This window comes from Gymnogyps californianus, chromosome 5 (assembly GCF_018139145.2).
Source record: "Gymnogyps californianus isolate 813 chromosome 5, ASM1813914v2, whole genome shotgun sequence".
NCBI classification, from domain to species: Eukaryota; Metazoa; Chordata; class Aves; order Accipitriformes; family Cathartidae; genus Gymnogyps; species Gymnogyps californianus.
This window is the reverse complement of record NC_059475.1, coordinates 20,293,949-20,319,274: the sequence shown is the minus strand read 5'-3', so window position 1 is coordinate 20,319,274 and position 25,326 is coordinate 20,293,949. Positions and strand designations below refer to the sequence as shown.

The window sequence follows — 25,326 nt, the reverse complement described above, 5'->3', positions numbered from 1 at the left end:
GATCTTTAAGGATGCTTTCCATAGAGCACAAGAGCTCTTGATCCCACGTGTAAGAAGTCAAGAAAGGACGGCAAGAGACCAACGTAGATGAGTCAAGACCTGCTGGTCAAACGAAAGGGCAAGAAGGAGGTGCACAGGCAGTGGAAGCAGGGACAGGTATCCTGGGAAGAGTATGGGGATGTTGCTCGGTTATGTAGGGATGGGGTCAGGAAGGCCAAGGTGCGACTGGAGCTGAACTTGGCAAGGGATGCAAAGAATAATAATAAGGGCTTCTTATTATTCTTTGATATGTCAGCCAGAAAAGGAAGGTGAAAGAAAATGTACCCCCCTGATGAACACGACTGGCAAACTGGTAACAATGGACGAGGAGAAGGCTGAGGTACTCAACGACTTTTTTGCCTCAGTCTTCACTGGCACCCTCTCTTCCCACACCTCTCGAGTGTGTGGACCTCAAGGCAGGGACTGGGGGAGCAAAGTTGCTCCCACTGTAAGAGAAGATCAGGTTCGAGACCACCTGAGGAACCTGAACATACATAAGTCTATGGGACCTGACGAGGTGCATCCCAGAGTCCTTAAGGAACTGGCTGATGTAGTAGCCAAGCCACTCTCCATGATACTCAAAAAGTCATGGCAGTCAGGTGAAGTCCCCGGTGAGTGGGAAAAGGGAAACATTGCACCCATTTTTAAAAAGGGTAGAAAGGAGGACCCTGGGAGCTACTGACCTGTCAGCCTCGCCTCTGTGCCTGGGAAGATCATGGAACAGATCCTCCTGGAAGCTGTGTTAAGGCACATGGAGGACAGGGAGGTGATTCGAGACAGCCAGCATAGCTTCACCAAGGGCAAGTCTTGCCTGACCAACCTAGTGGTCTTTCTATGATGGAGTGACTACATTAGTGGACAAGGGAAGAGCTACAGATGTCATCCATCTGGACTTCTGTAAGGCCTTTGACACGATCCCCCACAACATCCTTCTCTTTAAATTGGAGAGATATGGATCTGATGGGTGGACTATTTGGTGGATAAGGAATTGGCTGGATGGTCACATCCAGAGAGTAGTGGTCAATGGCTCAATGCCTGGATGGAGATCAGTGACGAGTGGTGTCCCTCAGGGGACAGTATTGGGACCAGTACTGTTTAATATCTTCATCAATGACATAGACAGTGGGATCAAGCACACCCTCAGCAAGTTTGCAGACAACACCAAGCTGAGTGGTGCAGTTGACATGCCTGAGGGACAGGATGCCATTCAGAGGGGCCTGAACAAGCTCAGGAAATGGGCCCATGTGAACCTCATGAGGTTCAACAAGGCCAAATGCAAGGTCCTGCACCTGGGTCAGGGCAACCCCCAGTATCAATACAGGCTGGGGGATGAAGGGATTGAGAGCAGCCCTGCAGAGAAGGACTTGGGGGTACTGGTGGATGAAAAACTGGACGTGAGCCAGCAATTTGCGGTTGCAGCCCAGAAAGCCAACTGTATCCTGGGCCACATCAAAATAAGTGTGGCCAGCAGGTCGAGGGAGATGATTCTGCCCCTCTACTCTGCTCTGGTGAGACCCCACCTGAAGTACTGCATCCAGCTCTGGAGTCCTCAGTACAGGAGAGACATGGACCTGTTGGAGCAGATCCAGAGGAGGGCCACAAAAATGATCAGAGGGATGGACCACCTCTCTTATGAGGAAAGGCTGAGAGAGTTGGGGTTGTTTAGCCTGGAGAAGAGAAGGCTCTGGGGAGACCTTACTGCAGCCTTTCAATACTTGAAGGGGGCTTATAAGAGAGATGGGGACAGACTTTTTAGTAGGGCCTGTTGCGATAGGACAAGGGGTAATGGTTTTAAACTAAAAGAGGGTAGATTTAGACTAGATATTAGGAAGAAATTTTTTATGATGAGGGTGGTGAAACACTGGAAGAGGTTGCCCAGAGAGGTGGTAGATGCCCCATCCCTGGAAACATTCAAGGTCAGGTTGGACGGGGCTCTGAGCGACCTGATCGAGTTGAAGATGTCCCTGCTTATTGCAGGGGGTTTGGACTAGATGACCTTTAAAGGCCCTTTCCACCCCAAACCATCCTGTGATTCTATGATAAATGTAGTAAGGTTGTAGAGAAATAACTCCTCTTAAGTTTGAGGGCACCTTCCTGTGGCTTCTTGCTTATCTGAGGGAGGTACTGTGCATTTACACTAGGAGGTTGAAGCCTTGCTCTAGGAGGGCTGGCAGTGGCAGATGAATTCAGGGAAGCTGTTTTCCAGCACAGCCTGCCGTGGTGCTTAGGACCTGTGTCTTGATTATGCTTCAGCAGGGATAGAGGCTGAAGAAAATGGTGAATTCCTAGTGTGCTTTTTGTCTGCAGGGGCCCTGCTGTGGTTCGTGCTCTATGTCCTGGGGCTCATAAGCCCTGGGAGCAGAGTATGGACGTACGCAATGAGTTCTGGTACTGTCTGCCCACCTCTTTCCTCTTCCCGGGCAGTTCCCATGGGAGGGTTAGGAGCAATGATCACTTTGAGGCACTAACACCAGCTAGGGCTTCACACTGCAAAGAAGGATTGTCTTCCTGAGCTTTCTCATGGAGTTACTTTTGGGCCTTTTGCACCAGAATGAGCTGTCATTGTGGTGTGTACACAGCCTTGACAGAAACGATAGCAGCATTGACAGGATACAGCAGTGAATATAAACCTGTTCTGACAGCTTCCTACCATCAGAAGGTCTTCACATTCCCCACTGCCGCAGTTTGACACTCTCCCGTTATCCAGTGCGCACTTTGCAGTTCAATCAAATGCGTTTATAAGGTGTATTCTGAAATGATGCGCTCTCTATTAAAAGGAGAACTTGATGGCAAAGCATATTATCAAATACTGATTCCCAGAATAATCTTTGACATAGTTCATGATTCTCTGCATCTCTCTTCTTTTCTTTTTCAGCTTTCTGCTTTCCTGAATCCAGCAGAGGACCAGAGCCAGCAAGAAGAGAGGAGGTGGAAGAAAGCACTTGAAGAGGACTGAACATTTGCACTGGTGCTGTGAGCTGCTTTGGTGGTGAAAGGTCAGTGTCAAGACTGTTGACCTATGTTGTTTATCGGTTTGGGGTGGATAATGGCACTTGGTAGTTGTGTAAATCAGAGCTCTTCACCTGCAAGCTTTAGAGCTTCCTCTCCTGGGAAGGCTTTACTTAATGACTTTCTGGGCTGTGTGAGATGTGTTGGCAAGTTGATAAGCAGCTGGAGGCCTTTTCTGAGGATGTTCAGTGGAGTAGGTAAAGCGGTGCTGGTAGTATTTTCATCTTACAGAGAGGGAACTTAGAGAGGTCATGCTTTCAAAGGATGGAGTTTAGCCTTGCGGGAGAATGAGGTGTTCAGTCAGTTTGCTGGAGGTAATGGGTTATTGGCCCACACCTGCATTGCACATACCGAGGGGAGGACATCTGCTTTGTTTGCTAAGAGCTGCCTCAGGGCCAGGGTTATCTGGCCCAGCTCAGACAGACTCCAGTGTAGCTGAACCTTGCCCTCCAGGCCAGCAGCGTGCCCACTGGGTGTGTGAGGTGGCTGTATTGGCAGGGGGCTGATGATGTTGGACTTGCAGCCCTTTGGGAGCTGCATTTTCATAGCAGCATAGGTGCAGCGGGATTTCCTGCAGCAAGTCTTTCTTGTGTGTGTTGGTAAAGATGTTACAAGATATCTAACTTCTGGCATACAAGTTATCTATGAAATAGACGTCACTGATGTGTTGGAGACCAATTTTCTTGCTATCATTCAAAAATCAATAGTTAAAAATAATGATGCTTTTAATGGCGTGGGAGCTATTTCATTTGCTTTGGCATTGTTTCTTCGCCATCCGTCAGTCACTGCTTTAGGGCAGGTTGTGCGGAAAAAGCCTGCAGGCCTGGCTTTCTTTGCTGTTTAATTAAGTGCTGTTACTGTGCAAGTTCAGGCAAATGTACCAAGCAACGTCTGTGATGACTAAATGAATGTCTAGCCAGCAGGAGTGTGTGTGTGTGCGCATGCCACGTGCTTTCTGAGCTGGGATGTGGGTGTGTGCCTGTGTGTGCCTTTGGGCCTGCAAATAAAAATACAGTAGTCTGATGTGGGATAACCAGACTAAATCCTGCCATTGAGATTTTAGGTGGCTCAGCACAACAAAACAGCGGTTTGTGTAGTGCTTGTTCCAGGTGCTCAGCACTTGGAACTGGAGCCAAACTGCTCCACTTCCGGTGCATTTGTGTTGTCCGGTTTGTCCTAAGGGTTCAGTCTCAGTAGGATGAGAGCCCAAGAAAATTAGGCCATGGAATGGTTTCACTTTTGAAGTGACCCCTGCCTTGCTTGGCAGTCATACACTGTGTGTTCTTACCCAGCTGGGAGGTTGTGGCTTGCAGTCAGACAGGGCAGGATAAGCTCACTCTCTTTTTCTTTTTTCTTTTTTTGAGATGTTTGTATAGGTGGGTCATCCTTTCCTTCTTGCTCTTCATGTAGGTGCTTCACTATTACTCCATTCTCTTGTACTTCATTACTAGCATCTTGCAATCTTTGATGTATTTGAGCCAGCATGCCTCGTAAATGGTTGCCAAAATTGCTTTACCAGACAGTCCTTTCATTGTAAGTATGGATTTTACTAACTCCAAAAGAGGTTGTTCCAGTTCACTGGCCAAAGTAGCCTATACTGGCAAAAGCACTTTTGAGGCAGTGAAATTGTGTTGCTGTAGGGATTTTGCCAATACACCAGTCACCTGGAGCCTGTCATGCCTTGCAGCTGGCATTCCTCTGTCAGCAGGGGTTCTCAGTGCAGATCCTTAAAACATCACTGGGTTTAGAGAAAGATGAGGGTCCTGTGCTGGGGAGGAAGAGCAGAGGCAAGAGACAGACTAAAGGACTTGCCCAAGGCCATGCACAAAGTCTGTGTCAGAGTGGAGAATTGGATTCAAGCTGTTCAACTCCCACTTTCTTGAATTAATCTTCAGACTGTTACCCCCCCTTTCATGTGCAGGTTCCATTGCACTGAGTTTGTCCTTGTTTTTTCCTCACATCTTTGTGCATTTTGTTTTAGTTAGAGCATTGTTCCTTCTTGTCACTTACATTGCAGAGTGTGTGGGCATAGTAGGAACCTGTTCTTCATTTCTGGCGAATTACATAAAAATACCTCTCTTCATTGTATGACTAAATTTCACAGCCTGTATCCCGTGATTGCTTGCTTAAATTTAACTTGCTGATGAAGCTACTGTCTATTGGACTGGACCAAGTGAACTTCATTATGGAAGTGCTTTTGGTCTTCTAACCACTTTTTCAGTTAGCAAAGCACTTCCCATTATGAAGCTCATGTCTAATTAATATGTTTTTATGCATTTGTAAATACACCCCTGTGGCATAGCTCTCCATTTTCTGTCCGCTGGAGAGCTCGTTCGTAATTACTGGTGTGATTCAGAATAGACCCTTGCCTTAGTGTTTTAAAATAGCATATAACCATGTGTGCTAATTAATGTTGCTGCTTCTTGTCTGGTTTCAAGAGTGATTCGTGTCACTTCTGAGGGTCTGTTATAAAGATGACTGAAGCCAAGAGACCCTGGTCACATCAGTGAATTCAGGATGAGGCCCCCTGCGTTCATCCCGGTGCTGTGGCACAGATCAACACCTCTGTGCTTTTTGGGACCACAAGGCTTAGAGCCCGAAGTCACCCTTAGCCTGCCAGGCAGATTGTGGCTCCCCTCTCCACTGCCTGGGCTCTTTGGGAAAGGCATTTCACCGGCGTCTCCTGCCCTCACTTGCTTTCCCTGTAGATCAGTGTAGCTCTCTAAAGCCTGACCCTGTCTTTGCAGGCAATGGGAGGCGGCAGGCCACACTGTGTGAGGCAAGGAGCACAAACACATGACTTCCCAAAAGAGGGTCTGGAGAGAGCTGCCTTTCCTTGAATAGCTCTCCGGGTGAATCATTAAGCATGCAGAGGCAGCCAGTGCCATCAGCTCTGCTCCTGGCTAGGAAGGATAGATCAAACAGGAGACAGCCCTGATTGCTTTCTGATTCATGGCCTGCTGTCCCTGCATGAATCACCGTGCTTTATAAACCTGCAGCTGTTCCCTGCCAGCTTTCTGGAAACACAGATCCTCTCCTCCCAGCAGCGAAGCTGAGCCACCTGAAAGGCCTGTACATGGTGCTTGGTGGAGCAGGATCTGCAGTCTTGAAGGGAATTTCAGACTGTCTGTCGTCTGAGTGCAAGTATGGTCTCAGCTGTGTGTCTGCCCAGTCCTCACCCAGAACAAGATGCAGCTCAGTCCGGGATTTCTGAGCTCTCAGATCAGAAGGAGCGACAAGTTAGCATCTCTCGCTAGGGCCCAGCACCTGCTGCATGGTGATACGTGGAAATAACTGTAGTAGCTTTTTTTTGGTGGGGGACGTACTTTGAGGGGAAGGACGAAAGGTTCCTGAAATCCTCTGGAGCAAGACGGGAATTGGGCCAAGGAGCCAGCCCAAGGACAGTAAGCATTGTTACCGTTCCCTGGCTATCAGTGATACGAACTAAGGTCAGTGTCAGCAAACCTGCTGTGCATCTTCCTCTACATGCGGCCCTGATGTTAGAAGGAGTGGGCAAAAAGCCAAGCGCTAGCCCTTAGAGTCTGTTACTGGAAGGCATCTCTTGGGTCTGGGCTGAAGTACCTGTTTTGGGTTGTGAAGGCGTGTGTGGCTGTGGGAGCCTGCCTCGCTGCTGCCATTCCTGTTCTGTGGCTAAATGAAGCCTCTGGGAGCTGTAAATCTGTCACCTTCCATGAACATTGCATTCACAGGGCGTCTTCTCATTGAGAATTTACAAGTCTGTTCAGTGCATACGGTACCACCAGCACCCATTCCTCCCCACTGCCCCGGGCCTTTTTGTGCTGCAACGTGGTAATTAATCTGAGCATTGCTGGAGGTTCTGATCTCTTCTGAAGATAACTCTGAAAGGTTATTCTCCTTGATATAGGCCACCATCTCAGAGCTGCTCCCTTTGCCAGCGATACAGCCTTCTGCTGCCAACTGCTGTTGCCAGATATTATTCTGGAGAAAAATGTTTTCTTGTGAAATGGTGACGGGGAACAGGCATGGGTGGGACTGCTGGCATATTCTCACCCTTGCCTTCCCTCTTAGCTTCATTTATTAGTTTCTAAAGCACAGGCCTGGCTGGGGTTTTCCAGGGAGCTGGCATGAAGCAAAAGGAAGCAGTTCCCTGCAAATAAAATACAATTATGCTGCAGAATGGGCAGCTGCTGTTCCCAGCCTTGGTTCATCTGGCTCTAAAGCCAGATGTTAGCAATGTAGTGGCAAAGATAATACTGACTGACCGACCCAAACTGATAGCCACTTGATGTGCAGCCTTGCTGTGCGTACCCATTGCTAGCTTTCTCTACTGTCAAGTGTTTTGCTGCGGACTTGCCAAGGTGGACGAGCATCTGTTCTGTATGGCTGGATTGCAGCTGCAGTGGGTCCCCGGAGGAAGTTCACATCACTTGTGGGAAGAAGTTTTGTAATCTAAGCGAGCATGAACTCCATGCCTCTGGAAAAGGGGAGAGGCTGTTTGCCTGCCTGCTTCCAGGGAAATTGCTGCTTTAGGAAAGCATTTTGCTCTGATATGGGTGCAAGATGTTTGCATCGTTCCCCACTGGCTGGTAGGGGAGGAAAGGGATGATTTTTTTAATTGAATGCAGGAGAGGTGGTGTGGATTTGGTTGCACTTCTGCAAACTGCCTCACACAGGTGATGCTGGCAGTGATGCTCTGGGCAGTGCCTTTGTCCTGTCTGCCTGGTCAGGCAGTGGTGAGTATTTTTTTCGAGAGGTTCAGACCTTCTGGCTTCAACAGGAGGCAGTGAAATGACATGGAGCTGCGCTTGCTGCAGACCTACTTCTGAGAAACCTGCTCAAGAGTGTGGCAGATCTGTAACACTGGACTGGGAAGTGACCCACAATGAACTCCCATTCGTTATGTATCTGCAGTGGTGTTTTATGCTGTCAGATCATCTGAAGCCAATGGTTATGTTTCTTCCTCTTAGTAGCTAGGACAGCTGCCCTACGAGACAGCTGGCCAGTGACAAGAGCCATGAGAAATAAGCAGAGTGGAGAAGAGAGTTCACTACTCCAACATATTGCTGGGGTTCAAAAAGGATAGGGCATTTGAGTGGACAACAAGTACGTTCCCAGTTACAGTTGTAAAGATTAAAAATACCCCAGACTTAGAGAGGGAACTATTTAAGGCAGTTGTAACTAATGCCAGTGAGGAGAGAATGTTCTTTGGAGACAGATTATTCTGTAAATGTCAAAGACAGAGGTTTCTGTCGCCGCCTTCGGAAGCAGCAGTTACAGGCTGCAGCCAGGAGCCAGATACTGGGATTTTGTGGATAACAGGTCTGGGATTTCATTTATTTCAGTTCAAACAGGAAGAAGTGAGCATGAACTGTACTGAAGTTTCCTCACCGTAACATTGATCACAATTCATGGTTTTGGCTTGACTGCTTGCACAACGGTAGCTCTGATCCCTCCACTGCAAGTATTGATCTAAAGGAAAATGAGTCTCCAGAAGTGACAGCAGGATGAGGAGAGAGAAGGAGGATGAAGGCAGTACAGGGGGGCTACATGCTGGTACCATCTGCCTCCCTTTCACACTGTGCAAGGTCTCATGCTGTGTAGGTCACCCATAAGGATACAAGAGCTCTTTACCTAAGCAAGCACTGTCTAGCATTGCTGAAGTCAATTCAATGGCTTGCGCACTGGCTTACTTCAGCAAAAGGTTGGAAGTGTGAGTTCTTGCAGGAGGAGAGTAGTAACGTTGGCCTTTTGGGAGAAGGGGTGATGACTGACTGACTCAAGCTTTTCTGATTTTTTTTTTTCAGGAATTTGCTGAGCCAGAAAGATGCGTGAGTATACAGAAAAGAAGGAAACATGTGGGACCATCTGTCTCAAGTACCTGCTCTTCATCTTCAACTTCTTTTTTTGGGTAAGAAGCTTCAGTCTATTTCAGAGGCACTGAGATGGCACTGCAGTTTTGGTGTCAGGGGCACAGAAATCTTGGGCTTGATGAAGTCTTTGGCAAAAAGCGCTGACTTCAGTAGGACACAGATTTCATCCTGTGGGGTGAAATCCCATCCCTTGGGCTTGCCTGCCCAGGCTGCAGAAGTTATGGTTTGACACTGTAGTCTCTGGCTGTTTCTAGGTCATGTTACCAAGTATAGAAGATAACAGGAAGCCTGAAAACATGCTTTGTTTTCTCACCTGGCTTGTTTTTTCAGGGAGCCTGAGGACTCCACTGTCTTGCCATTCCTCCTCTCGAAATGGCAGAGGGAGTCCTGGCAGTGGAGTGGGACAGCTAGAGCAAGGGTAACAAATGCCTTCTTGCAGCTGGATCCATGCTAGAGCTTCCTAGGGTCGTGCTTTCCACCAGAAAGTTACTGATGCCAAAGGATTTTTTTTTTTCCTTTGCTGCCTGGGACAGAGCATTGGAGTGTCCAGGTCAGACCTTTAAGGAGAAGTGTCTGAGCTTACTAGAAGCTGCATAAAACTCGCCAGAAACACAAGGCTTACAAAGAGAGAAGGGACTGCTAGGAGTCTGGTTGGCTTCTCCATGTTCATTTGCTGCAAGGGGTAGAGTTTAGCCAGCCAGGCTGTTTAGCTCCTTGACTACTTTCTCCCCAGATGTATAGTCTAGGAAGGAGATACTGGGCATGGTTGTCATTTATTGGTAGTATTGCTCCCTGACAAACAGTGGAAAGCTTGCTGATGTAAAGCTGTTTTCTTCCCCTCTGCTGCTAGGTAGCACCCCAATAAATTTGACATTTTTTCATATTTGCCCAGATAACAGTGTGGCTACATTTGGGAAGGCTCTGGTCCAAGTACGAATTGCTGTGCACAGGTAGATGCTTCAGATAGCTTGCATCTCAGGCTGCCTGGGGTGCTAAACTGGCCACCTTGAAGCCCAGCCCCTCCCAGTGCACTGGGGCCTGCTCCTGGTCCAGTGAGACCTCTGGGAGTCCTTCCTTTAGTGTAGATCATCTTTGGCTCAGCTTATGGAGCTGAGGCACATCCTGGTATCCCAGTCCATTTGCTCTGGGAGGTGAGGAAGTTCACGCATCAGACGCCCTTCATTTGCTTGCTTCTCTCTCTACCCAGCTGGCTGGTGGGGCCGTGATGGCAGTGGGCACCTGGACCCTGGCTGAGAAGAGTGACTACATCAGCCTGCTCTCCTCCAGCACGTATTCGGCAACTGCTTATATTCTGGTGGTGGCTGGGGTGGTTGTCATGGTTACTGGCATCCTTGGTTGCTGTGCCACCTTCAAAGAGCGTCGGAATTTGCTAAGAGTGGTAAGTTTTTCTTGGTTGTTTGGGGGAGGATTCACCCCATTTTCTCTTGAATGATGCTGGGATGGAGAGAAACATCTTGGTTGTGTCCTGCACCAACCTTATTTGTTTGTCCTAGAGCAAATACCACTAAGGCCTCTAGCTCCTAACAGCAGTGCTGTCCTTGTCCTAGGGGGCAGAGCATTTCCTTTCATCCACCCAAAGAATGTGCTTACCACTGCATGGTTCAAAAGTACAAAGTATAGTCGTAATACCTATACTTTGTGTAAGAATGTCTATTTGAAACTATTCAAAACAAAATCTCGTGGCTTTTGTCTACTCCTTCTTCCCTGCCCATCCCATATTCTCTTCTGGAAAATGGGAAGAGAGAGGAAAATATGAGACACCTGTAACAAAACTGGCTTTTAATGACAGTAGGTTCAAGCCAAATTAACATGCTTTTTCACTTGGTTGTCAAAAATCAGAACATTTCCAATGAATATTTTCTTTAGTTGCAAAAAAATTATTTTAGTTTTGCTTCCACAAAAAAAGACACACTGTTTTAATAATCTGCTGCTTCTTTTACGCCTTTCCCTGTGTTACTTCCTGAGCTCCCTGCTCACCCACCTACACTGAAGTTTTTGACTAGCCCTAGGTTTTCTATTCTGCTTCCTCCCTCTCAAATCTCCCTTTCAGTCTGGAGTGTGGCAGCAGTCGCTTTTAGTATCTGGGCTACAGTGGTGAGTGCAGTGACTGAAATAACAATCAGTGGTTCTTTGCTTTCACAGTTACAGAAAAGGATACTTCAGCAACTCTTCACCACCTCCTTCCTTTGCAAATCCTCATTCACCTGACTGTCCCATTTCGCCTCTTTCATTTGGATATAAGAGCAGAAATAGGAGTCCTGAGCAAGCCAGATGCTTGTACCACTGCTTTGAAGGCCTTATAATCCCTGTGAGAAGCAGAGTAGGGCCAGGAAGGGAGAATAAAAAACACAGAGGAGGACGCAGTGAGTGCATTGCTGATGCTTGTTCATGAGGCTCCTGGTCTGTAGCAGTCCGTTTTGGCCTTGCTTCACTTACTCTCCATGCCAAAGAGATCTCCCTTTGTCTTTTTGCCTCAGCCAGAAGCTACGGATCCGGTGGGGTTTTCTTTGTTATTCTGCCACAGAAAACTGATAATTGTCTCTTGGGAACAAAAGGTCATTCTCTCTCCTTACACCACACGTCCTTTTGGAGTGGTTAGTCCTGACAGGCCTATTGTCTCTTCTGCTTGTGCTCTGCTTTGGTTGCTGGTGAGTAATCTGCACAAGAGATAGGGCTGTGCTTGCCAGGGCTGGGTGAGCCTGGCTGAGGGCCTTTGCCAGCTCTGAGCTCAGACAGTAATCCTGACAGCTTCACAGTCAGTGCCCCAGGGTCTGTGCCAGCCTGTCTCAATTTCTCTCTGTACCAGAGGCCCATGTAAATATGGGAGGGAGCGCTGTAAGCAGCACTCTTCGCTCTCCCCAGTGCTTCCTTGGTGCTTTTAAGAATCAATTAATGACAGCTTTGGGTGCTGTTTGTAAAATGTATATCTGGTTTTTTTAGTTTGTTTTTCTGTTGAAGACTCAGGAAGCTGTGAATTTTTTTGCTGCCTTTCTACCTAACTATGAGTTTTATGGGCCCACTTCAAGGCTTTTCATAGTATTTCATTGCTTATCACTCACAGCTGTGCTACTTTTTTTATGTCATTGCTTATTTGCCTTCATCATGTCCCTCCTTAGCCAGGTGATGTGCTGAGGCTTGGGCAGCAGATGTGGAGTTTCTCTGGCTCCGTGAGCAGGCATGGCAGTGGATCTGCAGCCTGGCTGGCCATGATGCTGTGGTCCAGCTCTTTACAAGCACACAGACCACTACTATGTTATACTTCAGTCAAGATGCACACTTTCGTACACAAAAGTATGCAAGCAGGAGTCTCAGGAAAGGACCCATCAAATAGAAGACCTTGCATGTAAAGAAAGAAGGTGGCTTTCTTCAGGCTTGGCTCCTCACACTGCCATGTCTAGTTAGCTACTTTGAATAGGGAGAAGGGAACACACATCGGTTATGATTTCTGTTCCTGCTGCATTTCAGCCTGGAGCCCTCCCACTGAAGTGAGATTGCTGATTTAGGAGTATAGTTGCTATATATCTCTCCTTCAGGTAGTAGAAAGATCTCTCCAGAGAGCGATTTGGATTGTTGACGGGTTGAACCATTCTTTGGGTTATTCAGAGAAAACACACTAAAGCTTGATGCTTCACTCAAACACGTGAAGCTGGATGGAAGAAATCTGGACCCTGTAGATCTTGAGGAGACACCAGATAGCCCTGACTCTGGCTTGGAGCCAGAGTAAGAGTAAATTTTGCCCAGAGCCCACCCAGGTCCAGGCATGTGCCTACTACAGGCCTTTGGGTGATCCCACATTTCTGACTTGTTCCACAGACTTTTGGGAAGCGAGTAGGGCACGTCCCTGCAGCTCCATGCCAGGGCTGACCTACTCCTCCCAGAGCAGACCTCTGTAAGAAAGCCCTGCAACTCCTGATGAAGAGCAAGGAGAGCAGCCCTGTGCTCTGTGTGTGTCCAGAGTGAAAGCTGCTGCTCCCTTATGTCAGCATGATACTTGGAAGTGGCTCTGAGGGAATGATGAGACTGAGAAGGATGATGATGCAGTGTATCAGCAGAGACAGGTAGGATGCGTGGGTGGCAGATGCACTAACCTCCCTTACAAGGTTTTACAAGGGCCTTGTGACTCAAGTTTTTTAAGGTCTGCTGGATACATGTTTGCTTCTATCCACCGTAAGCCAGCACAACGAGTCGAGCTGTGGTGACACAGCTCAGCTCTACCTGAATGCCTCTGACATGATGACACAGAGCAGGAAAAAATAAATAAAAGAAACTTTCCAGTTCATTGGTTGTTCTTCAGCATCCTGCCACCCTCCTGGCCCCCTCCTTGGCAGAGAGATGATGTCAGAGCAGTTAGGGCATAACTAGGTCCCAATAAAAGAAAGCCGGCCTTTGTGTCAAGGCATGCCAATCCTTTCTTGCCCCCTTTCAACCTCCTGTGAGTGTTGGGACCAGCCTTTAGCTATCCCGCACTCCACTGGGTGACTCATTCCCCTGGTATGAATAGGTACCTTGTACAGGCATCTGCAGAGAGGGTCAGTGTTCGGTGGCGGGGGAGAGTGTGGAGCTGGGGGAGTGAAAGCCTGAGATTGTGTGCTCAGATTAAAGCCCGGTCTGCAGAGAAAACCCAGCTGTCTGTCCTTTGCAGCTGCTGAATCCCAACAGGGGTGAAAGAGGAAGCCTGAGTGTTTGTCTGGCCATTTTACTCCTGCAAATGGGTTTGGAAATACCTAGCGAAAAAGGGTGCACAGTGGGAGTGTAATCCTTGTGCAACAAAAGGCATCCATGCTGTGTAGGTCAGCTTGCTGTGTCCAGGTCTTCACTGTCCTTCTTTGTGCCAGGGAGAGATGGTTTGATGTCCAGTTACATTTGTAGGGAGCAGTTTGCTTCGTCCCTTGGGAACAGCCGTTTCTTAAGGTCAGGGGTAAAAAAGAAAATGGGAGATACTTTCTTTGTTCTGTCCTGGGGAGGCCAACTCTTACAGCGACTTAGCATAAGGTCCTTGTTAAGACTGGAACTGGTGTCTCTTCAGCTTTATCTACAGAAAGATAAATTTAATAGCAGTCATAGAACAGCCTGGATCTGTAAAGAAACTGTTCATTGCTGACCAGGAACAAGGCAGGGGCTGTGTGTCAGGACAGGGGTTCTCCCTGAAAAGCTCTTTTTAACCCTAAGGAGGAAGTGGCAACATCACCCTCTGTCTTCAGGCCTAACCAGTCCTTTTAATCTAGTACACATGTTCCTCCTCATAGGTTTGGCTTCCCTTCCTGTTTGTGTATAGGAACAGTGCTCCCAAACAATTTTCTGTACTGTCCATTTGATTCTCCTTGTGGTAAGCAGGGCACATCCCTTTCCATTTCACTGCCATTGAGCCCTTTTAAGAAATAGTCATGTTCTCCTCTTAGTCTTCTAAGAGCTCTTCTCACTTTGGTTTTGAGATACTGAGCTTTTACCTCTAGATCCTAGTTCAGCAGAACATAGTTACAGTCCTGAGTGTGAATCAGTGCTAAAGTCAATCTGCTTCAATAGTGCCCTTCAGCCTGTGGTTGAGCCCCGCAGAAGTCACTGGGAACATAAATTTATGGTTTATGCTTATGCTTAGCTGGTCTGCTATATCCTTGGTGAGATGGGCCCTTTGTTGCTTTATTTGCATCATCATTATAACATACATTGCTCCTTGGTGACTTGGTGAAATGCCCTAAACAATATTGAAACAAGCAAAAGTTTCAAATTTTTTTGTATTGATGTCAGAATCAGATGTTTTCTATGATATTGAGTGTAGTCATCAGGTTATCCAGCAACCACTTTCTTTTGTCCAGTGATCTTATCTCAGTTGCCTGCACTTTTCCATTCTCTACAACCTTCTGGCTTTGTGAGTTAAACTCCCACTTGCTGCTGCTTGTCTTCAGTTATCCTGTGGTTAGGGGTTTTTTTTGTAACCTGTGGGATTGTTCCTTTCCTACCCTGTTGAGGTCTTAATCCCAGCCCCTGCCTTTGAACACTGCTGCAGAAAAGCATTGATGAAGAGAGTAATGCATTTTACCAGCTAATGAAAAGCTGGCTCCTGGCATCTCCTTACATTCTGTTCTAATGTTCTAAATGCTTTTCCCATTATTTTACAGTACTTCATATTGTTGCTGTGCATCTTTCTCCTGGAGATCATTGCTGGCATCCTGGCCTATATCTACTACCAGCAGGTGAGTGGACATTAGTCCTTAGAGACTCAAACCAGGGAGAGAAAACGGCTGGTTATCATCCCATTTCTCCAGCCAGAATTGGGCTTGGAGGCTTGGGACCTAGGGTCTGGTTGTGGTTCATCTTTCCACGTGTCTGTACTCACTCTCCTCCCCATACAGAAGACCTTGGATTACTTACTGGTTTTGACAAAGTGGTGGTGGTTACTCTAGGGAGGCTGCTCAGCCTTGCTGCTCAGATCCTTCCTGTGGTTCACCTTTGTGCGCTGTTTTTCTGCAGAGCTTTGTAGAAGACAATTTTTGAGGCTGTATAGATCTAAGAACTCTTCCTAACACCCTTCAAGGCATAGTGCAAGCAACTGAAATCACGTTAGTGCCACTTAGTATATTCAGGACATAGGAACAGTTCCTGCTGCATCCAGCAAGCTAGCTGCCGTACTTTTGAACTGGCAAAGATAATGAATGGTCCTGCTGAGAGGTCCTTTCAGGTCAAGAAGTTTTTGAGAGCTTTACTTAACCAGCCCAGCTGAGCGGCTGGTGAACACCACAGGCTCCCAACAGCTGCGGTTCTAGCTTGGCACTTTTTGCGGTTACAGAGAGCAGAGGCTTAAGTCATCACTTTGTTTTCAAAGGAAGTTTAACCACCAAGGCACAAACAGCCTGCGAAGTTGCTCTCATGTCTGGAAGTTGATTGGAAATGGCAAATTAGGATTGTTGTCAAGTGACTGAAAAGCAGCTGGACATCCCATCTTGTTGGCTTCACTGCCAGGATTCCTTGCCATTCCTTTTTTTTTTTTTTTTTTTTGGGCCTCTGTGCTTTGCCTCACTAAGATGGGCACTGGCGGTTTGCGAGGAGCCAGAGAACCGTGCTGGCTCCGGCGAGGAGGCATCGGCGGTATGAGTGTGTGTATTTAACAGGGAAAGATCCTGGCAAGCATGGCAGGAAGCCAGGGTCCGTCCATCCATCCATGCAAAGCCACAAGGTTCACATATGACAGTGGATGAAGAGGAGCTGATCCTTAGGTTGAAATAAGGGACAATGTATTCAGAGCTGTACCTTTGAGTGCTTTAGATCACTTGAGGGCGTCTCTGATCAATAGCTGCACTTCCCCTTGCCCTCTGGCTGACAAATCCCCCTTCTTTCCTGGTTGCAGGCTGCTTGCTCTGTTTGCCACTGTTTTTATTTCAGCCCTTGCTTTGTTGTCTAAGGCTTGCACAAGTGTGTCTAAACTGTTTCTTTTGTTATCTCTATTCCATGCTGCAGTTCTTCCCCGTGAGCCCGCAGGTAACTGCTTTTCTCCCAAGTAATAATTCTGCTAATGGACTCTCCTCTTTATTTGCCTCTGATGCCTTCCAGCTGCTGAACCTTTTCCTTTCCTTTTATTACACTAAGTCCTTTGCACTTCTTTAGAGCTTCCCAGCCCAGGATCTCAAAGCATTTTTCAAATATTAATGAATGAAGCTTATTATTATCTCTGTGAGGTAGGTGGTGTCCCCATTTGACACGTGGGGTTGGAAAAAACAGTGTTTCAAAGGGAGAATAAACTGCAGACTGTATTTTGCACAGTTCAGCATAACCAGATGTTTGACCTCTCATTTACTGCTTACTGTGTCGAATAAAAGGTGTATAGAGAGGCTACCCACCAGTTTCATTCATTGACCCCATCTAAAATGCATGTTGACATTGTTTATTGGTATAGGAAACTTAGAATTTCACAGGTGTTGCACTAAAGCAGTGTTGCTGTATGAACCAGGATGACAAAAGAAAGATGCAGCTCTTTGGCATTTTTTGGCTGTCACCTGGACGGATGAGAAGAATTCAGCTAGATTAAAAGAGCCTCCACAGGAATAAATGTTTGAATCCAATCACCTGAACATGCCAGTGGTTTATGATGATGCTTTCAGAAATTCTGTACTTGCAAAATCAGACTTTGTCTTTCTGTCACTGTTATCAAGAAAGGTCTTGCAGTACTTTTACAATTGCACGCTGTCCTGGTTTTGGCTGGGATAGAGTTAATTTTCTTCTTAGTAGCTGGTACAGTGCTGGGTTTTGAATTTAGTGTGAGAATAATGTTGATAACACACTGATGTTTTAGTTGTTGCTAAGTAGTGCTTATCTTAAGCCAAGGACTTTTCAGTTTCCCATGCTCTGCCAGCAAGCAGGTGTACAAGAAGCTGGGAGGGAGCATAGCCAGGACAGCTGACCCAAACTAGCCAAAGGGGTATTCCATACCTTAGAATGTCATGCCCAGTATATAAACAAGGGGGAGTTGGCTGGGAGGGGTGGATCACTGCTCAGGCATCGGTCAGTGGGTGGTGAGCAATTGCATTGTGCATCACTTGTCTTTTTCTTGGGTTTTATTTATCTTTTTTTTTGTTGTTGTTATATTCCTTTTCATTACAATTATTATTATTGTAATATTTTTATTATTATTAGTTAGTATTATATGTAATTTTACTTTAGTTATTAAACTGTTCTTATCTCAACCCATGAGTTTTACTTTTTCTTCCTGATCCTCCCCATCCCACTGGGAGAGTGGAGGGGTGAGCGGCTGCATGGTGCTTAGTTGCTGGCTGGGGTTAAACCACGACACACACTTAATTCCCTCCTGTGGCATCATTTTTGATGCTGATACAAGAGCTATTCAGACTATGTGGCTTCAGTCCAGCATGCCCAGGACTCTGATTTCTTCCTGCTCCTGGACAGAGTGATTTCGTTTTTAGTATTTTGTCACAGGCTTCAGAGGGGGAAGACTGCATGTGGTCTCATAGGCATATTCATATTTAAGCAGGCATAGTTTTGTATTGTCTTTTCATGCAGGCATGTCTTGGCAATCTTACATATTCAAGGTTAGGACCCACATACGGTGATGTGTTATGCAGGCTGAAATTTGGTCCTGAAGCACCTCCTTCCAGTTATTAAAATGGAGGCATGATCTGTAATCGATTGGAAATAAGCCTGTCAAGTCCAACCTTGGAGGATGATCTTGAAGGAAGCTGTAGCTTCCACTAGGCTCTCTGATTTCCTCTTGGAGCAAAGGCAATGAAACATATGCAGGGCTCCGGGTCACTCTGAGGGGTGAGTTTGCCTTGTGATTTTATCCCACTTGTCTCTTCCATTCAGCTGAGCATGGAGCTGAAGCAAAATTTGAAGAACACCATGACCCAGAAGTACCGGAAGGAGGGAGAAGAGAGTGTTACCAGTGCAGTAGACAAACTGCAGCAGGAGGTAGGTATCTCTAGAGGCAGAGAGAATTGATGCAATTGCAGAGCTTAAAATCAAACACACAAAAGGTATCGTGGGCTCTTGACATCCAACATACAGATGTTTCTTCTGTATGCTGAGTGTATGTTCTGCTTCTTCTGATTCAAGACAAGGTTGAGTGGGGTGCAGGGCCTGGGCCATGCAACCGGCAGAATTGCATGGTGTCATCTCTTAATTCCCCAGTAGCACTGGGGAAACAACATCTGAATTGTTCCCAGAGTGAACTGGAGCTGCCAAGTCATTCTGACAGCTGTTTCTACTTCCCACTTCAAAGCTTTGGAGAAATTGCTGACATTTTTCATTAAACTCCTCAGTACCCTAGAGAGCAAGATGTAATGAAAGAAGAACCTTCCTGGCGCTGTTGCAGCTGTGCCTGGCTCAGGGGTGGTTCAGGTTAGGCCTGCCGCAGTTCTGACAGGGTTTCCCACAGAAAGGACCCTTGTACACAGGCACTTTCAAAGCATGGGGCCTACTATACGCATACTGCCATAGCAGGTGCATTTGCAATAGTAACTGGTAATTAAACTTACCCTGTTATCACCATTAACACTCTCCAGTTTGGTGGTTAAGAGCTGAGGCAGCTGCAGGTGCGCTCTGGTTACAGTTCATCCCAGCAGTAACCAAAAGTCACAGCTGCTGAAAGATGGATGAAGCTGATATTTAATGGCCATTTTGGGGACTCTTAACACAAAAGTCACTAATAATTATAGTAGCCTAAAAAAAAAAGCCTGAGAGATAGCTGGAGTCTCTCTGCAAAGGAGGGTGAAGCCCAGGGCTTGGTGTGGGAGGCTGAAGGGAGAAGGAGGTTGCAGTGCTTGCAGGCTAAGCCTTTGCTCTGTGTGCATGCAGTTCAAGTGCTGTGGGAGCAACAACTACACAGACTGGGCTGACAGCCTGTGGATCAAATCTCCAGAGGCCAATGGACGGAAAGTCCCAGACAGCTGCTGTAAGACGATAACTGACCTGTGTGGCCGAAGAGACCATCCTTCCAACATCTACAAGGAGGTAAAGAGCACAAGGGCTTCAGAGCCGCCTTTCACAAAGTATGTAAAGGAGGTGGGGAGGGAGTGAGGGTGTTGGGTTATTGCTGCAAACTGTTGGTAGGCTTCAAAGTCAGTAAGATTCCTTAGGAAGCAGAATTCATTTCTCTAGTTCAGCTATCTAGGCTATTATTTTATATGTAGATATAGAGAAAAATAATAAATTATATTTGTTACTACACAGTATGCTAGTGATTAGGGGGAAGTAGGAGAGGTTGTTGGTTCTGGCAAGAGACTTGGATGCGAGCCCTACATTTGACACAGCTTCCTGTCATTGGAATTACTCAGTGAGGTGCAAACGGACATACTTCTGGTCCTTGATTGAGATAGTGGGATTTGACCTACAGCATGAAGAAACAGCATATGGGGAAGAAAGAGGGCCCTGTAGCAGACAAATTAGGCCAGTTCCAGTGGGCTGCAGTTTGGGCTGAAAAGAAGGCTGGAGTTGAGATAGAGGGGCTTGTGTCTTTTCTAGAAGAAGCAGACTGAATCCCAGACTAGCTGAGTAAGTAAACAGGTAGCTCTCAGACCATTTATTCATCCAGTTTGCATAAGGCTGGTAAAAGTTCTTGCATTTGTTTTGGCACCCTCCAGTCCTGTCACCTGGCTTTAACTTGCTCATTGTGACACTCTCTATGGGGTAGCATAGTCCTTTTTCTCATCAGTGGAACCAGCACCTTGGCTGGCTGTATTGAGCCTGGGGAGCAGCAACTGGAGCTTTTTCCTTGTTCCTGTCCCCCTGACAGTTAAGGAGGGCTGTGGATGAAGAGGTGGCCCCTTCAGAGCAGGTATTTCTTCTCACAGCCTGTGCTTTGAGCAGGACTCGGAAGAGGAGTGTGAGTAACATCTGCATTAAGCCAAGCAACTCAAACAGCTAAAAGGAAACCAACCATCTATCTTTGTGGAATGAATAGGGAGATGAAGTCCAGTCTTTCTGATCTACCAAAGCCCCTCTTATGTCCAGCTGCTTGGCTGGGTTTTGCTCTTCAGGAAGAAGGCTTTCCCATAAGGTTTGTGCCTTCCAGGCAAGACCCAACGAGGAAGTGCAGAAAAGAGTCCAAGGGCTGATGAGATGTTCCTGAGAGTGGAAACCCACAACCGTTTGAGGGGCAGGGCTGGCAATTTCCATCCTCTCTCTGTGCTGCGTGAAGCTGGAGGTGGCTGCCCAGCTGCATTATTAAGAGAGGCCCTGTAGGCTGCCAAATGTATTGGGCTAGCTCTAGAGGAGAAAAAGCTGTAAGGGGAGGTTTGGATCCATAGTCAGATGCTGCATATTATGATAGGAGGTCTTAGTCAGAGTTCAGAAAGGATGTTAGTGGCTTTGGGGAAGAAAAACCTAGAAAAGGGTCAGATCAGGGAACAGGAGTAACTGCTTCATGTCAGGACAGCTGGGGCTGACTCCAAAACCTAATGCTGGCATGGGAAAAGTGAGGCCTTTGTCATCCCTCCCTGGAGGGCTGCATGCTCACTCCTTCCCTCTGCCTGCGTGCGTGTAGGTGTCTGTGTTCACTGTAAATTCCTGGGGCAGGAGGGCTCCCAGCACACTTGGGGCACTGCTGTAGCCTGAACAATAAACCCCCCTGATGTTACCACAGAAAACCTGACTCAATAGATGAAACAGTTTAATTATTTAAAGGGATATCTTCCAAAAAAAAACCCCCAGACAACAGAGAATGCTCTTACTGATTTGTTTTTGCCTTATGACAACAAAAACTTGGGCCTGAAACAGGGAGGGGAAGGTCACACTGCTAGGCAAGGATGCAGTTGCAAGGCAGAGCCTAGCTTTCCAGGTTCACACTGAAACTCATTGGTGTCAGAAGTAGCAGTGGGAGGAATTTACTCTTAAAAGGCTCCTGTCATGTTAGAGTTCTTGGTACTGGATCCACTCAGCAGGATTTCCTTGGCCTTTTGGCCTGACGGGAGTAAATACCCTCTCCAGGCATGTGCTAGGTAGGCAGTAAGTGAGGGAACCTTTCTCCACATATCTCGGAGAAAAATGACATGCTCCTTGTGTGTGATGTGGCCAGTTCTTCTGCATTTCTGTGCCCAGCTAGCAGCCGCCTTGGGTTTGTTTGATGGTTCCTGAGCCAGCAGGTCCAGAGCAATACAAAACGTGATGCAGTTTACATCATCTGTGTATAGCTTTTCCAGTGATGACGGGGGAAGAGATTGCTCACAGACACTGCTTTTTATAGGGTTGCTTTCAAGGGTTGCAACCATTGGATTAAAGTGAACAAGACGTTAAAATGAAGCTGATTTTCCATGTCCCTCCTTTCACCCTGCAGAGCGGTTGCATTACCAAGCTGGAAAACTTCATTCAAGAGCATCTGAAAATTATCGGGGCAGTGGGGATCAGCATCGCTTGTGTGCAGGTAAAAGGGCTGAGTGGAGTTTTGGGGGTTCTGGGCAGAAGTTAAAGGAACCCCAGAGTTGAGGGATGGAAAAAAAATCAGATGTTTTAGGCTCTTCCCTGCCTGGCAAGGAGAAGTTGCTAGGTACTTCGGGGACCCGAGCATTCACTAGCTCCAAAGCAAAAGCCTCTTCTGCGGACTGTAAAATTTGCTTCTGGTGAAGGACTGCAGCCAGCTGGGCAAGGGGGGAGAGACTTCTGCTCCAGGGCTGTGGGAAAGGCAGTGCTGGCCATGGCAGGTGGTTTGGCAGCCTGAGAGAGACCTCTTGTGGGGAGGTGCCGTGATTGCCCGTGCAGCTGAAGAGTGAGTCTGGATGAGTTTCCTACCCTGGTTCATTAGGATTATTTTAAGTCATCCAGAATTTTTCCCTCAGCTGTGTCATATTGAAGAGCGGCACTGTGGGTCTGCAAATGATTTGGGAGAGGGTGATGAGTAAAGGGGTAGGATATGGATGCCCCCGACTCCCATTTTAGAGGGCACAAGATATTCTTTTCTTCCAGATGCAGATGTCTCTGGGAGTTCCTCATCTTCTGCTTTGTTCTAGCAAGTAGCCAAATTACACCCCAGAGAAGCTGCTGGTGATTAATTACGAGTATTAGCACAGATTATGTTCTTTCCTGCTGCTTATTGCAGGTATCCCCCGGCAGGAGCTAGCTGCCACTCCAGTCTGGGTCCAGACTGTTAGTTTGCAAGCTGCTGCCTCCACTGCATCCATTCTGTTTTTTCATGCATTTCTCTCTTCTCTTTACACCCTGTAGATCTTTGGGATGATTTTTACCTGCTGCTTGTACAAGAGTTTAAAGCCAGAACCATATTAATAGCTGCAGGAACTCTGTCGCTCCCCCTCTGCCACTTCCCTTAGCGCCTGCCAACCTGACCACTGTCCACTACCACCACAGAAGTATCTGTAACCTGAGGACTTGGCTCTGTAATGAAATGCCTCTTGAACCATGCACCGCCTTACCTGCCCCTTTGGGGGAAAGTCACCCTCCTTGTTGTGTACAAGGCAGCCAGGAGTTCAGCGGGTCCTCTTCATTGTCAAGAAACAAGAGAGCTATGGATCTTCTGCTAGCAGCTTTAGCAAAACAGTCCCTTGATATAACTACGAAGCAAGATTTATCCAGGGCCATTTCTCTTGAGGCTTTTCCTGAGCCAACATGAAGGTATCAGGATGCTATACAAGAACCATGGTTTGCTCTCCAAGAAGTGGCTCAGCAGCACCAGGCATTGACTGTGAGTACAGATGATGTTTCTGCGCTGAGCTGGAGCCGGAGCTGGGTGTCTCATACATGGAAGATTTCTCTCCCTCCTCCCAAGTGTGCATCAATGTCCTAACACAGCTGTTTTCCAACTGAGAGGATGCTTGCTTGGTTGCCTGGGGCAGGAGCTACTCTCCCTGCTGATCGGGAGCACAACTTGGTGCAGTTGAAATCTTATCATGACTCTGATGTTGCCAAGATGTGGGTGCCTTAGGATTTCTCAGCAATCCTTCCTCTGCTTCCTTGAAGCTTCCCCCAAAGCAGTGCCATTAGGAGCCACAAGAGGCCTTTTGCCTCCTAGCGATTCTGGAGCAAAGACATGGACTACTTTCTAATTCTTTTGGATCTAGTCTGTTTTATTGAGTGGTTTCCAGTGTGAGAAAACTTTGTTTCCTCCTACCTATCCCCTTCTGAGGTTTGGTGAAGAACTGGTCTGTTTGTGGAGCTGGTATATCTTGCTACTCTTTGGCCTGTTCCGTTAGTGGAAGTACCTTCTCACATCTCTTACATGTTGAGAGATGCCCTTGGCTTGATTTTTGTAATTAAAACCTCCATGCTTTTCTCTCTTGGGCAGGAAATTAATATATACAAATGTTTTATAAGCCTCCAAAGAGCTCATTAATCAGCTGAGGGTTTTCTGGCTTTAATGAGATCTGGAAGCCCACTTTACTGCTAACTGCTGAGAAGGTCAGGAGAGTCAGCTTCAACCAGTTGCCCCAGTGTACTTGGTAAATTGGTAGTGCTGGCTTAACTGTCTGTTTGCTGCAAAGGAATAGGTTTTAGTTAAATATTCTGTCTGCATTGGGATCCTGGATACATACAGGACATAGACATCACCACTGCCATGCACTTAGTGCCATCGTGATGCCAACAGGGTCTTAGCCTGAATTCATAGGATCTTGCGTGCCTCTTGTCTTGTTCTCACCTTCCTGGTATGCCTGTTACACCCATGAAGCAGAAAGGCCTGTGGGGTTTTGGTGTTTCTAAGCAGTGAAGACAAGCCCTTTTATAAACAAATTTATTCCCTTTCCTGGCCTTTTAGTGGTGCTGGCTGAGCCCTGTCCCTTGGCAGCAGACAGTTAACATGAACAAAATCACCCAGACCCCTAAGGGGTCTTGCAGCATTGTGGGGTTTTTAGTTCACAGAGCAGAAATCTTGGACTGGCGCTAAAGGGTAACAAGTTAAAATTCAGAGCAGGTCAATCTGAAACTCCCCTATCAACATCAGCCCCGTGAAATAATCCTTAACTAATGCAGAAAGAGAGGTGGAGGAACTGAGGTGTATCCTTGGTTCCACAGCAGTAGGAAAGAGGGGAAAGAAATCTAAATTATTGTATAATGATCTAAAGGAGAAATCTCTAAATTATTTCTTGTTTTATAATCAAGTTCCTGACAAGTATTGACTACTAACTAAGAGGAAAATATTGAGCATGTTGCTTGAAGCAATATTTCTAAGTTTCTTAAGCATATCGTCACAGCTGCCTTCGCCCATTCCCTTCAAATACACTATACAGAGTTGGGAGAGGCCAGGAAGAATGAGATATGAACAGTAAGTTGGCTTGTGTCCATTGAGTTGTTTTATACTTTTTCTCTGTGTAATAATATTCATTGCTTTTTTTTTCTTTTTTAACCCAGTTTAAGTTGCTGGCCAATAGAAAAATAAAGCTTAAGATTCTGTACTTGCTCTGTATAGCAAAATTGAAGAGGTACTGTGAGCCGGATGGGTTATATGGATTCCTCAGATCCTGCTGCTGAGGAGCCAGTTCCTCAAGAAGAAGCTGGTCTGAGGGACCAGGCTGAGAAGGAAGCTGGGGAAGAATCTGCTTGTCACTGATCTTGCCAGCCTGGTTATGATCTGCTGCCGCGGGGTGCTGCAGATTCCTCCTCTGTGTGGCACCCTGAGAGCTGAAGTCGCAGAACCTCAGGGTACCAGGTATTGCACGTCAGCCATGGTCTGTGCATGGAGGTGTGCGCACCTAGCACTGCTCCAGAGTCTGTGGTACACCTAACTGCGCTCACTGGGATACTTAGTGACCTCTCTTAGCCTTGTTACACAGGCTGTGCTTTCTCATCACGTGCAGAGCAGTGAGGCAGACAGAACAGGGCCTTTGCCATTGGGTAACTTCACCTTGCTGGCCCAGCTGCTGCCTGTGATTACCAGTCAGGTCTGCTTAAGAAGACCAGTTGAGGGTATGAATTGGCACAGGGCTCTGCTGTGCTCTCCTACACCCTGTTTCCACTT

General features: G+C 46.9%; 1 protein-coding gene across 3 annotated transcripts in view; it reads left to right on the top strand.

Moving 5' to 3' along the window:
• Window positions 1-24,763, top strand: part of CD151 (CD151 molecule (Raph blood group)) — a 40,512-nt gene extending 15,749 nt beyond the window's left edge. For all 3 annotated transcript variants that reach the window (XM_050898026.1, XM_050898030.1, XM_050898027.1), the window contains exons 2-9: window positions 2,915-3,035; window positions 8,835-8,938; window positions 10,108-10,299; window positions 15,038-15,112; window positions 18,234-18,338; window positions 19,224-19,379; window positions 21,700-21,786; window positions 22,584-24,763. In XM_050898026.1, coding sequence (XP_050753983.1) covers window positions 8,855-8,938; window positions 10,108-10,299; window positions 15,038-15,112; window positions 18,234-18,338; window positions 19,224-19,379; window positions 21,700-21,786; window positions 22,584-22,643 — 759 coding nt within the window. In that variant the 5' untranslated portion in view covers window positions 2,915-3,035; window positions 8,835-8,854 and the 3' untranslated portion in view covers window positions 22,644-24,763. The remainder of the gene's footprint in view (window positions 1-2,914; window positions 3,036-8,834; window positions 8,939-10,107; window positions 10,300-15,037; window positions 15,113-18,233; window positions 18,339-19,223; window positions 19,380-21,699; window positions 21,787-22,583) is intronic.
• Window positions 24,764-25,326: the final 563 nt, after the last annotated feature.